At 66.7% G+C, this 14,294-nt stretch overlaps 1 protein-coding gene across 1 annotated transcript; it reads right to left on the bottom strand.

The window, feature by feature from the left end:
* Positions 1 to 134: 134 nt before the first annotated feature.
* On the bottom strand, positions 135 to 13,973 carry PEAR1 (platelet endothelial aggregation receptor 1). The gene is given in 23 exon segments (XM_074167719.1): positions 135 to 197; positions 199 to 287; positions 873 to 1,088; positions 1,971 to 2,030; positions 2,126 to 2,237; positions 3,752 to 3,861; positions 3,953 to 4,168; positions 4,269 to 4,397; positions 5,361 to 5,489; positions 5,604 to 5,750; positions 5,837 to 5,939; positions 6,783 to 6,946; positions 7,053 to 7,173; positions 7,948 to 8,122; positions 9,036 to 9,248; positions 10,153 to 10,195; positions 10,198 to 10,288; positions 10,374 to 10,488; positions 10,584 to 10,830; positions 11,668 to 11,760; positions 11,863 to 11,963; positions 13,661 to 13,765; positions 13,882 to 13,973. Coding segments are annotated over 23 exon segments (2,934 nt in total).
* Positions 13,974 to 14,294: the final 321 nt, after the last annotated feature.

Raw genomic sequence — 14,294 nt, 5'->3', positions numbered from 1 at the left:
CTTTATTCACCACCCGCACACACCCCCCCCCCCCCCGCGTTCGGGGACGGGGACAGTCCCGGGCCCCCCCCCACCCACCCACCCCCCAAACCCCCCACCCCACCCCGGGGGGGGGTTCCAGGTCCCCCGTCCCCTCAACGGTCCTTCCTGCGCAGGGGAGGGGACGGCGGGTAGTGGCGGGTGGGTGGCACGTCGTTAGTGGCTGGGGATGTGGCTGTTCTTGGGGGAGTCGTAATGGCTGGGGGGGGGCGCGGGGGTGACGCCTTCGGCCCCCCCGGGGCAGCTCTCTGCAGGGACAAAAGGAGGTTAAAAGGGGCTGTGTGTCCCCCCCCTCGAAGCCCCCATCACTGGGGCTGTGTCCCCCCCCCTCCCTGAAGCCCCCATCACTGGGGCCGTGTCCCCCCCCCCCTCCCTGAAGCCCCTATAACCAAGTCTGTGTCCCCCCCCCCGTGCAGCCCCCACCACCGGGGTTGTGTCCCCTACCCCTTGCAGCCCCTGTCACTGAGACTGTGTCCCCCCCCCCCAGGGCCATACAACCCCCCACCGAGGCTGTGAGCCCCCCCCCAGGGCCATGCAGTCCCCTCCATCGAGGCCGTGTCCCCCCCCCCCCGCCATGCAGCCCTTGTCACCAAATCTGTGTCCATTGTCACCCCCAGGGCCATCCAAACACCCCCCCCCCAGCCCTGGGGCCATGTCCCCCCCCCAGGGCCATGTAGCCCCTGTCATGGAGGCCGTGTCCCCCCCCCATGGAAGGACCATCACTGGGTCCATGTGTCCCCCCCCAGGGCGCTGCAGACCCTGTCACTAGTGATGTCCCCCTCATGCAGCCCCCATCATAGGGGCTGTGCCCCCCCCCCACAAGGCAGGCTCACCAGGGCTGGGGGTGCCCCCCTCTGTCCCCTCCTGGGGGGGCTCGTCAAGGAGCCCGATCTCGGCGTAGGACATCTCCCTCTGCACCGGGGACTTCATCTCCATGTAGCTGCCCTCGGGGGCCTTGGCGGCGGGGGGGGGCAGCTCCCTGATGGTGGCGTAGGGGTTCTCGCTGGCCAGGGAGCCGGCGCTGGACCCCAGCCCCTCCGGGGGGTGGGCTGAGGGAGAAGGAGTTGGGGGGCTCCCCACGGCAGGGAGCGCAGGGGAGGGGGAGAAACCATGGCTGGAGTGTCCCAGGCAACTCCCGGCCCATCCCCATTCCCATCCCCATTCCATGCCATCTCCATCCCACCCCCATCCCATCCTACCCCCCATCCCATCCCATCCCATCCCCATCCCATCCTATCCCCAGCCCCAGCCCAGCCCATCCCAGCCCATCCCCATCTCCATCCCCATCCCCATCTCCATCCCCATCCCCATCCCCATTCCCATCCCCATCCCATTCCATCTCCATCCCACCCCCATCCCATCCTACCCCCCATCCCATCCCATCCCATCCCATCCCCATCCCCATCCCCATCCCCATCCCCATTCCCATCCCCATCCCCATCCCATTCCATCTCCATCCCACCCCCATCCCATCCTACCCCCCATCCCATCCCATCCCATCCCCATCCCCATCCCCATCCCATCCCCATCCCCATTCCATGCCATCTCCATCCCACCCCCATCCCATCCTACCCCCCATCCCATCCCATCCCATCCCATCCCCATCCCCATCCCATCCCCATCCCATCCCCATCCCCATTCCATGCCATCTCCATCCCACCCCCATCCCATCCTACCCCCCATCCCATCCCATCCCATCCCATCCCAATCCCCATCCCATCCCCATCCCCATCCCCATCCCCATCCCATCCCCATTCCATGCCATCTCCATCCCACCCCCATCCCATCCCATCCCATCCCCATTCCATCCCATCCCACCCCCATTCCATCCCCACCCCCATCCCATCCTATCCCCATTCCATCCCCATCCCCATTCCCATTCCATCCCCATCCCCATTCCCATCCCATCCCATCCCAGTCCCTCCCAGTACCTTTCCCCTCGCACTTCCCCAGGCTGTAGCTGTAGCTGTAGCTCCGGTCCAGCTGCCCCCCTGCATGGGGGCACATTTTGGGGTCCCCCCCTGCTCCTTCCCCCCCCCCCGCCAGCAGGAAGGTGCTCCCCCCCCCCCTCCGGCCCCCCCCTTACCCCTGGGACCCGGGGCCGCCCCCCCGAAGTGCTTCCAGCCGGGGGGCAGCGTGGCGGGACCTTCGGGGCCGGGGGGTCTCTCTGCGCCGGGGAAGGGCTGGGGACCGGGCACCTTGGGCACAAAGAGGGGACGGTTTGGCCACCAGGCTCCCGGCAGCACCGTGCAACACGGCGGTGCACCATCATGGTGCACCGTGCGACAGCACAGGGCACCACGCAGCACCCTCCTGCACTGTGCAACACCGTGGCGCAACACCACGTCGCGCGGTGTAAAACCACGGTGCTCCGTGCAACACCGCGCTGTGTCGTGCAATGCCATAGTGCACCGTGCAACACCCTGGTGCACCGTGCAACACCATGGCGCACCATCATGGTGCACCGTGCAACACCATGCTGCAGCATGCAACACTTTCCTGCACCGTGCAGCACCACATTGCACGGTGCAAGACCGTGGTGCACTGTGCAACACCGCGCTGTGTCGTGCAACGCCATAGTGCACTGTGCAACACCCTGGTGCACCGTGCAACACCATGCCGCACCATCATGGTGCACCGTGCAACACCGTGCTGCAGCACGCAACACTTTCCTGCACCGTGCAGCACCACATTGCACGGTGCAAGACCGTGGTGCACTGTGCAACACCGCGCTGTGTCATGCAACGCCATAGTGCACCGTGCAACACCGTGGTGCACCATGGTACACCATACAACACCACAGTGCAACACGCAACACCATGCTGCACCATACAACACCACAGCACACGATGCACCACCATGCTGCATCACGCAGCATGGTGCACTGTGAAACACCATAGTGCACTGTGCAACACCATGGTGCACCATACAACACCGTGGTGCCCCGTGCAACAGCGTGCTTTGCCATACAACACCATGGTGCACCATAGAACACCATAATGCCCTGTGCAACACCACAGTGCACCATACAACACCATAGTGCCCCATTCAACACTGTGTTGTGCCGTGCAACACCACGGTGCCCCATACAACACCATGGTGCTCCGTGCAACACCACGGTGCCCCATACAACACCGTGGTGCCCCGTACAACACCGTGCTGTGCCGTACAACAACACAGTGCCTCATGCAACACCATGCTTTGCCGTGCAACACCACGGTGCACCATACAATGCCATGATGTGCCGTGCAACACCATGGCGCACCATACAACACTGTGGTGCTCTGTGCAACACTGTGCTTTGCCGTGCAACACCATGGCGCACCATACAACACCGTGGTGCTCCGTGCAACACCACGGTGCCCCATACAACACCGTGGTGCCCCGTACAACACTGTGCTGTGCTGTGCAACACTATGGTGCCCCGTACAATGCAATGCTGTACCGTGAAACACCGTGGTGCACCATACAACACCGTGGTGCCCCGTGCAACACCATGCTTTGCCGTGCAACACCACGGTGCCCCGTACAACGCCATGCTGTGCTGTGCAACACCACGGTGCACCATACAACACCGTGGTGCCCCGTGCAACACCACGGTGCCCCGTACAATGCCATGCTGTGCCGTGCAACACCGTGGTGCACCGTTCACCACGGCGGTGCCCCGTGCAGCCCCGTGCCGTGCCGTGGGGCACCGCTGGCCGTGCCGTACCTTGCGGGAGCCGGCCCTGTCGGGGGGCGCGGGGGCGGGCAGCGTGCACTGGGACAGCGTGTGGTAACTGGGGTTGGAGTAATAGTGCGCCTGGTGGCCCGGTGGCACGTCTAGGTGGGGAGGACACGGCCATCAGCCCAGCGGTGGGGGGGGGGGGGCACACCGGGGACGTGTCCCCCCCCCACCGCCGCCGTGTGTCACCTGGCACCACGTAGTCGGAGGTGTCCGTCTGTCCCGCCGTGTAGGCCACCGCCAGCTGCCCCCTCTCCTTCCCCCGCCGCCGGTGACGGTACCACAGGGCCAGGGCCACCGCGGCCACCAGCAGCCCCACCAGGGCCACCAGGCTCAGCGCCACCCCCAGGGAGCTGTAGGCTGCCGGGGGGGCTGGCATGATGGTGTAGGGCTGCTCGGGGGTCCCTGTGGGGTGGAGACGGGGTGGGGGGGGACAGGGTGGTTAGTGGGGACAGGGACCCCCAGGGGACACACACACACACACCCCCCCTGCGTGCCCACTCACCAGCATCGCAGTGGGGCCCGATCCTGCCCGGGGCGCAGGGGCACGTCCCGCTGGCCGGGTGGCAAGTGGCGTTGTGGGGACAGCGGCAGAGCTGGTCACACTGGACCCCGAAGGTGCCGGGGGGGCAGGCTGGGGGGGGGGCACAAGGTGAGGGGCAGCCAGGGCCATACTGCCCAGGACCATATGGCTCCATAGGGGACAATATGGCCCCACAGGGGACAGTATAGCTCCATACTGCCCAGGACCATATGACCCCACAGGGGACAATATAGCTCCATATGGGACCATATAGCTCCATAGGGGACCATATAGCCCCATAGGGGACAATACAGCTCTGTAGGGGACGATATGGCTCCATAGGGGACCATATAGCTCCATACCACCCAGGACTGTATGGCCCTATAGGGGAAAATATAGCCCCAGAGGGGACAATATGGCTCCCTACTGCCTGGGACCGTATAGGTCTATACTGGGACCATACACCCCTATAGTACCCAGGACCATATAGCTTGATACTGGGAACATATAGCCCCACACTGGGCTCTTATAGCCCCATACTGGGACCATATAGCCCCATACCGGGAACATATAGCCCCTTATTGTCCCTTATAGCTCCATACTGGGAACATATAGCCCCATACTGGGAACATATAGCCCCATACTGGGCCCATATAGCTCCATACTGGGCCTTTATATCTCCATACTGGGCCCATACTGGGCCCATATAGCCCCATACTGGGACCATATAGCTCCATAGTGGGCCCTTATATCTCCATACTGGCCCTTATAGCTCCATACTGGGAACATACAGGCCCATACTGGGGCCATATAGTCCCATATTGTCCCTTATAGCTCCATACTGGGACCATATAGCTCCATACTGGGAACATACAGCCCCATACCGGGACCATATAGCCCCATACTGCCTGGGACGAAGCAGGGGTAGCCCCTATGCCCCCAGACAGTTCTCTCTCTTGCCCCCCCCCCCCCCAGGTCCCCCAGGCTGGATCTGGGGCAGGGGGGTGGGTGGGTGCAGACCCCCAGGAAGGGGGGGGTGCTGGGGGGGGCAGGGGGGGACATTCCGGTCCCTACCTTCTCCGCAGTGTGTCCCCCTCCAGCCGGGGGGACAGAGGCAGGACCCGTTGACGGGGTGACAGGAGGAGCCGTTGGCGCAGGAGCAGCTGAGGGAGCAGCGCTTGCCGTAGCGGCCGGGGGGGCAAGCTGGGGTGAGACGAATGCGCCCGGTCTCAGCGCCCCCACCCCAGCGGACAGTGGGATGGGCACCACCTGGAATTTTGGGGGGACTGGGGGGACGGAGCGGGGGGTGACACTCACAGCGCTGGCAGTTGGGGCCACGGAAGCCCGGGGTGCAGCTGCAGGACCCGTCCCGGGGGGAGCAGGTAGCCCCGTTGCGGCAAGTGCAGGGCGAGTGGCAGCCCCGGCCCCAGTAGCCCTGGGGACAGCCCTGCTTGCACTGGGACCCTGCAGGGAGGAGGAGGAGGAGGAGGAAGGATGAAGGCTGAGGGCACAGTGGGGTCCCCCCCCACATCCCCGGTGTCCCCCTTTACCTGTCCAGCCGGGCAGGCAGTGGCAATCGCCGGTCACGGGCTCGCAGCCGTCGGCGTGGGCACAGTCGCACCGTTGCCCACAGCCCACCCCGAATGTCCCGTTCTGGGGTGCAGGGACAGGTTGGGGGGGGGGGGGTCAGTGACGGGGACGGTGGCACCGGTGGGACACGGGGGGACACACTGGGCAGGGTTGTGGGCAGTGGGGACCCTGCCGGCCCGGTGGGCAACTGCAGGTCCCACTTTGGGGGTCACAGGTAGCCCCGTGAACACAGCCCGCCCCAAATGTCCCATTCCGGGGTACAGGGACAGGTTGGGGGGGGGTCAGTGAGGGGGACGGTGGCACTGGGCAGCACTGGGGGGACTCACTGGGCAGGGCTCAGGCAGCAGGGACCCTGCCAGCCCGGTGGGCAACTGCAGGTCCAGCTTTGGGGGGTCACAGGTAGCCCCGCGGGCACAGTCACCCCATTGCCCGCAGCCTGCCCCAAATGTCCCATTCTGGGGGATGGGGACAGGGATGGTGGCACCGCTGGGACACGGCGGGGGACTCACCAGGCAGGGCTGCAGGCAGCGGGGACCCTGCCAGCCCGGTGGGCAACCCCCAGTGGGGACACAGGTAGCCCCATGGGCACAGTCACTCCATTGCCCACAGCCCGCCCCGAATGTCCCATTCCGGGGTACAGGGACAGGTTGGGGGGGGTCAGTGATGGGGACGGTGGCACCGGTGGGACACGGGGGGACACACTGGGCAGGGTTGTGGGCAGTGGGGACCCTGCCAGCCCAGTGGGCAAGTACGTGTCCCAGTTTGGGGGTCACAGGTAGCCCCATGGGCACAGTCACTCCATTGCCCACAGCCCGCCCCGAATGTCCCATTCTGGGGTACAGGGACAGGTCGGGGGGGGGTCAGTGAGGGGGACGGTGGCACTGGGCAGCACTGGGGGAGACTCACCGGGCAGGGCTGCAGGCAACGGGGACCCTGCCAGCCCGGTGGGCAACTACAGGTCCCGCTTTGGGGGTCACAGGTAGCCCCGTGGGCGCAGTCGCAGCTCCGGTTGCAGCCGGGACCCCAAGTGCCGTCGGGACACGGCGTGGAGCAGTCGGGACCGTGCCAGCCTGCGGGATGAGGGGACAGGGGGGTGGGCAAGGGGACGGGGATGGGGACAGGGGACAGGGACACACACCCCCCCCCCCCCCCTAGCCACCCCGGGGTGCTCCCCACCTTCCTTGCAGAGGCAGGAGCCATCGAGGGGGGAGCAGGCCAGGGCGTGCTGGCAGGAGCAGCGCCCCGAGCAGTTCGTCCCAAAGGTGTCGGGGGGACACAGGGAGGAGCAGTGCTCATCCTGGGAGGGGGGGGACACGACAAAGACCTCAGGACAGCCAGGACCCCCCCCCCAAACACCCTTGGGGTAAGGACCCAGGAGTCTGGGGACACACCCCCCCCGCCCCGTCCCCGTCCCTCCCTTTGGCATCCTGGTGCTGGAGGGAGAGAGGGTGACCCCAAAGTCCCGTCCTCCCATGGGAAGCCTAAGTTGTCCCCAAGGTTGCCTGGACCCCCCCAAGCTGCCCCCCCCCCCCCCTCCCCCGGGATGCCCACATCATGCCCATGCCCCCCCCCCCAAAGGGATGCCCAGACCCTGAAACTGCCCCCAGAGATAACAAGAGCCCCCAAGGATGCCAAGACCCCTGTATGTCCCCCAGTAATGCCCAGATCCCCCCCCCCCCCCCCCCGACTCTCCCTGTCCTCCCAGAACCACCCAGACCCCCCCGATGCTCCCCCCAGGACCACTCAGACACCACCCCCCCCCTACACACAGAGAGTCACCCAGACACCCCCCCCCACTCTTCCCCCCCCAGAACCACCCAGAACCCCGCCATACTCCTCCCAGACCTCCCCCCCACACCCCCAGAATCACCCAGACACCCCATTCTCCCCACAGGACTACCCAGACCCCCCCCAAACACACACAAAATCACCCAGACCCCCCCATTTCCCCCCCATAGGATCACCCATTAACCCCATAGAGATGCCTACCCAACCCACTCCCCCTCACTCCACTTGCCACCCCACAACCAGCAGCCCCCCGTGCCCCCCCTTGACCCCCGTGTCCCCGCACCGTGTAGCCGGGGGGGCAGTGGCAGAGGCCGGTGGTCCCGTTGCAGACCCCCCCGTGGAGGCAGAGGCAGGTCTGCAGGCAGCCAGCCCCGAAGGAGCCGGGGGGGCAACTCTCGTTGCAGAAGAGCCCGGCCCAGCCGGGGTGACAGACGCACTCCCCGTGCATGGGGTGGCAGCTGGGGGGGGGAGGTACCCACTCAGCCCCCCAGTACTCCCAGTATGGGACACGGGGTGTGCTGGGAAGGGGTATTGCACCTGCCCCGGGGGGGGAATTGAACCCTTCCTGGCCACCCAGCCAGTATCCTGGGGAGATGGGAGGGTACTGGGAAGGGGGGAGGATATTTGGGGAGAGGGGAGGATGGTGGGGAGAAGGGAGGATACTGGGGAGAAGGGAGGATACTGGGGGAGAGGGGAGGATGTTGGGGAGAGGGGAAGGATACTGGGGAGAAGGGAGGATACTGGGGGAGAGGAGACGATGTTGGGGAGAGGGGAAGGATACTGGGGAGAGGGGAAGGATACTGGGGGAGAGGGGAGGATGGTGGGGAGGGGGGAGGATGGTGGGGAGAGAGGAGGATGGTGGGGGGACGGGAGGATACTGGGGAGAAGGGAGGATGGTGGGGGAAAGGAGAGGATGTGGGGAGAGAGGAGGATGGTGGGGGAGAGGGAAGGATGGCAGGGAAGAGGAGAAGATGGTGGGGAGGGATGAGGATGCTGGGGAGAGGGAATGATACTGGGGAGAGGGGAGAATGGTGGGGGAAAGGGGAGGATGTGGGGAGAGAGGAGGATACTGGGGAGAAGGGAGGATGGTGGGGAGACGGGAGGATACTGGGGAGAAGGGAGGATGGTGGGGGAAAGGGGAGGATGGTGGGGAAAGGGGAGGATGGTGGGGAGGGGGAATGATACTGGGGGAGAGGGGAGGATGCTGGGGAGGGGGGAGGATTTTGGGGAGAGGTGAAGATACTGGGGGGACAGAAGGATGTTGGGGACAAGGGAGGATGCTGGGGGGGGGAGTAGATGAGGATGCTGGGTGGGAGATGAGGCTGCTGGGGGTGCCGGGGTGGGATGGGGGGGGGGGGGGGGGTGTCCCACCTCAGGCTGTGCTGGGGGTGGCAGAGGCAGCGGCTCTGGCAGTGGAGGCCGTAGAGGCCGGGCAGGCAACGTGGCTCCTGGCAGCGGTTGCCCTGGAAGCCGGCCTCGCACAGGCAGCCCCCATCCACGTGGAAGCACTGGCCCCCGTTGGCACAGTCACAGCTCTCCTGGCAGTCCTGCCCGTACCGACCCACCGGGCACCTCTCCCGGCACCTGCCGGGGGGGGGGGGGGGGGTGGTGAGGAGGGGTGACACAGCCCCACCGAGGGCTCTGGTGGCCCCCGGACCACCCCCCTCATCCCAAGCTGAGGCCGTTCAGCTCAGTGCATGCCAGGCTGGGGTGGCCCTGCCTGCACGGAGACCTGGCGCTGGCAGCAGTGGGGCTCAGTGGCCTCATCCCCATGTGCCCCCTCCTTCTGCCCCCCCCACCTCTCTCTGACCCCAGCCCCGTGTGTTCCTGTCCCTCGTGTGCCCCCAGCTCCACGTACCCCCATCCCAAAGCTCTATCCCCATGTGTCACGTCCCCCTGTGCCCCCATGTCCCTGTCCCCCCATCCCCACGTACCCCCATCCTCCTTGTACACTCATCCCCCTGTACCCCCCATTCCCTGTCCCCTTGTCCCCCTCATTCCCCTGTCCCCCCGTCCCCCTGTTCCCTCATCCCCCCATCCCTCTGTCCCCCTGTACCCCCATCCCTTGTGTCCCCATCCCCCTGTTCCCCCCATTCCCTCTCCCCTGTACCCCCCATCTCCACATCCCCTTGACCCCCCTCATTCCCCTGTCCCCCCATCCCCCTGTTCCCCTGTACCCCCATCCCCTGCATCCCCATCCCCCTGTCCCCCCATGTCCCTGTACCCCTGTACCCCCATCCCTTGTGTCCCCGTCCCCCTGTTCCCCCCATCCCCCCGCACACCCATCCCCCTGTACCCCCCATTCCCTCTCCCCCTGTACCCCCCATCTCCACATCCCCTTGTGCCCCCCATTCCCCCGTCCCCCCATCTCCCTGTACCCCATGTCCCCGTACCCCTGTCCCCCCATTCCCCTGTGCCCCCATCCCCCTTTCCCTCTGCCTCCCCGTGCCCACCCCCCCCCCCGCCCCGTGCCCTTTCCCCCCCTCACTGCTCTCCGGTGAAGCCGGGGCTGCACTGGCACTGTCCCCCCGGGGGTCACAGTGGCCCCCGTTGTGGCAGCGACACTCGCCCTGGCAGCCGGGGCCAAAGCGCCCGGGGGGGCACGGCACGGAGCAGATCTCCCCCTGCGAAGGAGCCACGGGGTCAGCAGGGGAAACTGAGGCAGGGACCGTGTTTGGGGGGGCCAGGGGGGGGTCAGAGCCCACCTACCATCCATCCGTGGGGGCAGACGCAGGCGCTGGATTCGGGGGGGTGGCAGATGCCCCCGTTCTGGCAGGGACAGGGGTTGTCGCAGGGTGTCCCCTCGGGGCAGGGCACCTCGCAGCTGCAGGGGGGGGGGCGAGGGGTGAGGAGGACCCCCCACCCAAGGGGTGCCAGGGTGGGGGGGGGGGGGGGTGCACAGCAAAGACCCCTACTCACAGGGGGCCGGCCAGCCCCGGGGGGCAGAGGCAGGCGCCGGAGGAGGCGTTGCAGGGTGCCTGGTGGTGGCAGGGGCATTGCAGGTGACAGCCCTGGCCATAGGTGCCGGGGGGGCACGGCTGGCGGCACAGGGGGTCCAAGAAGCCGGGGGGGCAGGAGCAGACCCCACTCAGGGGGTCGCAGGGGGCCCCGTGGTGGCAGTCACAGCGGCGCTGGCAGCCCGGGCCCCACGATCGCTCGTCACACTCTGCAGGGGGGACACAATTGGTACCTCCCCATCCCATTCCATTCCATCCTATCTCCTTCCCGACCCCAGCCCATCCCTATCCCATCCCCATCCGTCCATCCCCAGCCCAGCCCAACCCAGCCAAGCCCAGCCCAGCTCCATCCCTATCCCCATCCAATCACATTCCATCCCATCCCTGTCCCATCCCATCCCATCCCATCCCATCCCCATTCCCATTCCCATCCCATCCCATCCCATCCCCGTCCTATCCCATCCCCATCCCCATTCCCATTCCCATCCCATCCCAATCCCCATCCCCATCCCAATCCCCATCCCCATCCCCATCCCCATCCCCATCCCCATTCCCATTCCCATCCCATCCCAATCCCCATCCCCATCCCCATCCCCTTCCCCATTCCCATCCCCATCCCAATCCCCATCCCCATCCCCATCCCCTTCCCCATTCCCATCCCCATCCCCATCTGTCTGTCCCCATCCCCATCCCCATCCTCATCCCCATCCCATCCCGTCCCATCCCATCCTGTCCATCCCCATCTCATCCCATCTGTCTCCATCCCATCCGTCCCCATCCCATCCTATCCCATCCCATCCCATCCCATCCCAATCTCCATCCCAATCCCATCTGATCCCATCTCCATCCCCATCTTTCTCCATCCCCATCCCACTCCCTGTCCCCATTAATTTCTCCATCCCTATCCCATTATCCATCCCCATCCCAATCCCAGTCCCAAACCCTCCAGGGAAACCTGCTGCCCCCTTTGACTCCCCCATCTGGGTGTCCCCCATCTCCGTGTCGCCCCCCCCCCCAAAACAACCCCCCCGCCACCCCTCCCTCACCGCTGGAGCAGTCGTGCCCCCTCCAGCCCGGCTCGCACTGGCAGAGGTCGGGAGCCACGCACCGGCCGTGGACACACTCCTGGGTGCAACGCGCTGTGGGGGGCACATGTTGAGGGGGGGGGGGGGGAAGGGGGCTGAGCCGGGATAGGGCCCCCCCCCCGGGGCCACCCCGCTGCCCCCGCTTGCCCAACTCACGGACGCAGGAGTCCCGGCTCTCGTAGTAGCCCTGGCAGCACTGGTAGCGCCTCCGGTAGTCGGTGCGGACAGCCTGGCGGTACTCGGTGCGGTACACGATCCTGCGCCCCACACCAACGCCGTCAGGGGGGGGCACAGCCCCGTGCCACCCCCTCATAGCCTTGGGGACCACCCTGCAGTGGGACAACTCTGCTCCTGCCCCCCTAAAGCCAAGGGGACACCCTGCAGTGGGGCAGCCCCCCCAAAGCCTTGGGGACAGCCTGCAGTGGAACAGCCCCCTCCAGCCCCCCCCAAAGTCTTGGGGACACCCTACAATGGGACAGCCCTGCACCAACCCCCCCAGAGCCTTGGGGACACCCTCCAGTGGGACAGCCCTGCGCCAACCCCCCCAAAGCCTTGGGGACACCCTGCAGTGGGACAGTCCCCCCCCATGGCCTTGGGGACACCCTGCAGTGGGACAGCCCCCCCCCCCATGCTTGGTGACACCCTGCAGTGGGGCAGCCCCCCCCGCCCATGCTGGGGGTCACACTGCAATGGGACAGCCCTGCACCAACCCCCCCAAAGCCTTGGGGACACCCTGCAGTGGGACAGCCCCCTCCAGCCCCCCCCCAAGTCTTGGGGACACCCTACAATGGGACAGCCCTGCGCCAACCCCCCCAAAGCCTTGGGGACACCCTGCAGTGGGACAGTCCCCCCCCATGGCCTTGGGGACACCCTGCAGTGGGACAGCCCCCCCCCCCATGCTTGGTGACACCCTGCAGTGGGGCAGCCCCCCCCGCCCATGCTGGGGGTCACACTGCAATGGGACAGCCCTGCACCAACCCCCCCAAAGCCTTGGGGACACCCTGCAGTGGGACAGCCCCCTCCAGCCCCCCCCCAAGTCTTGGGGACACCCAATAGTGGGACAGCCCTGCGCCAACCCCCCCATGGCCTTGGGGACACCCTGCAGTGGGACAGGCCCCCCCCATGGCCTTGGGGACACCCTGCAGTGGGGCAGCCCCCCCACCACGCTTGGTGACACCCTGCAGTGGGGCAGCCCCCCCCGCCCATGCTGGGGGTCACCCTGCAATGGGACAGCCCTGCACCAAACCCCCCAAAGCCTTGGGGACACCCTGCAGTGGGACAGCCCTGCGCCAACCCCCCCAAAGCCTTGGGGACACCCTGCAGTGGGACAGCCCCCCCCCCCCCCCATGCTTGGGGACACCCTGCAGTGGGACAGCCCCTCTCCAGCCCCCCCTCAAAGCCCTCGGGACACCCTGCAGTGGGACAGCCCCATGCCAACCCCTCGTCCCCAGTATGCTTGGGGACACCCTGCAATGGGACAGCCCTGCTCCAGCCCCCCCAGTAGCTAAGGGGACACCCTGCAGTGGGACAGACCCCCCCATATACTTGGGGACACCCTGCAGTGGGACAGCCCCCCCAAAGCCTTGGGGATGCCCTGCAGTGGGACAGCCCCACTCCAGCCCCCCCTCCATATACCTGGGGACACCCTGCAGTGGGACAGCCCCCCCAAAGCCTTGGGGACACCCTGCAGTGGGACAGCCCCCCCCCCACGCTTGGTGACACCCTACAGTGGGACAGCCCCCCCAAAGCCTTGGGGACACCCTGCAGTGGGACAGCCCCCCCCCCCATGCTTGGTGACACCCTACAGTGGGACAGCCCCTCTCCAGCCCCCCCAAAGCCTTGGGGACACCCTGCAGTGGGACAGCCCCTCTCCAGCCCCCCCAAAGCCTTGGGGACACCCTGCAGTCCCCGGGGGCGGGGGGGGGGGGGAAGGGGGGGTCCGGCGTGCCCCCACCTCTGCTGCAGGCAGGGCAGGGGTGTCCCCATGGCCCGGGGACAGGGCTCGGTGGAGGACACGACGTGGGGTTTGGTGTAGGACTCCTTCACCGCCGCCGTGAAGCTGCCGAAGGAGGGGACACGGGGTGATGACGTGTCCCTGAGGGGGGGGGACAACCATCACCCAACCACCCACCCCCCCCCACACACACACCTCTCCCCAGTCCCCCCCAGTCCTACCTCTCCCAGTAGCTGCAGACGTTGGGGTCGCTGGGGCGGAGGGTGGCCACCAGGCAGAGGTGCATCGCCAGCGCCGCGGCCCGCGGCACCATCCTACGGGGGGGGGGACACACACCGGGGGGGGGGAAGACAGCTTCGCCCTCCGCCCCCCAACATTCCCACTCCCCACTCACCACCCCCAGAATGGGATCCAGCCCCCCCTGTGGGGGCTCCACATTCCTCTATCCCCAGGAACAGCCCCAATTCGGCTCCCGAAGCCAAGGGGGAAACTGAGGCACAGTTCCCGGCAGCTTGGATGGCCCCAAGCATCCCAGCATCCCAGAGCCACATCCCAGCCCCCCAACATTCCCGCTTCCCACCCACCATCCCCAGAACAGGATCCAGACCCCCCGTGGGGGCTCCGTGTTCCTCCA

The sequence above is a fragment of the Numenius arquata genome, unplaced genomic scaffold (genome assembly GCF_964106895.1).
Source record: "Numenius arquata unplaced genomic scaffold, bNumArq3.hap1.1 HAP1_SCAFFOLD_1197, whole genome shotgun sequence".
Classification (NCBI taxonomy): Eukaryota; Metazoa; Chordata; class Aves; order Charadriiformes; family Scolopacidae; genus Numenius; species Numenius arquata.
The sequence above is the reverse complement of the archived record's forward strand: the minus strand, read 5'-3'. Positions and strand labels throughout refer to the sequence as shown.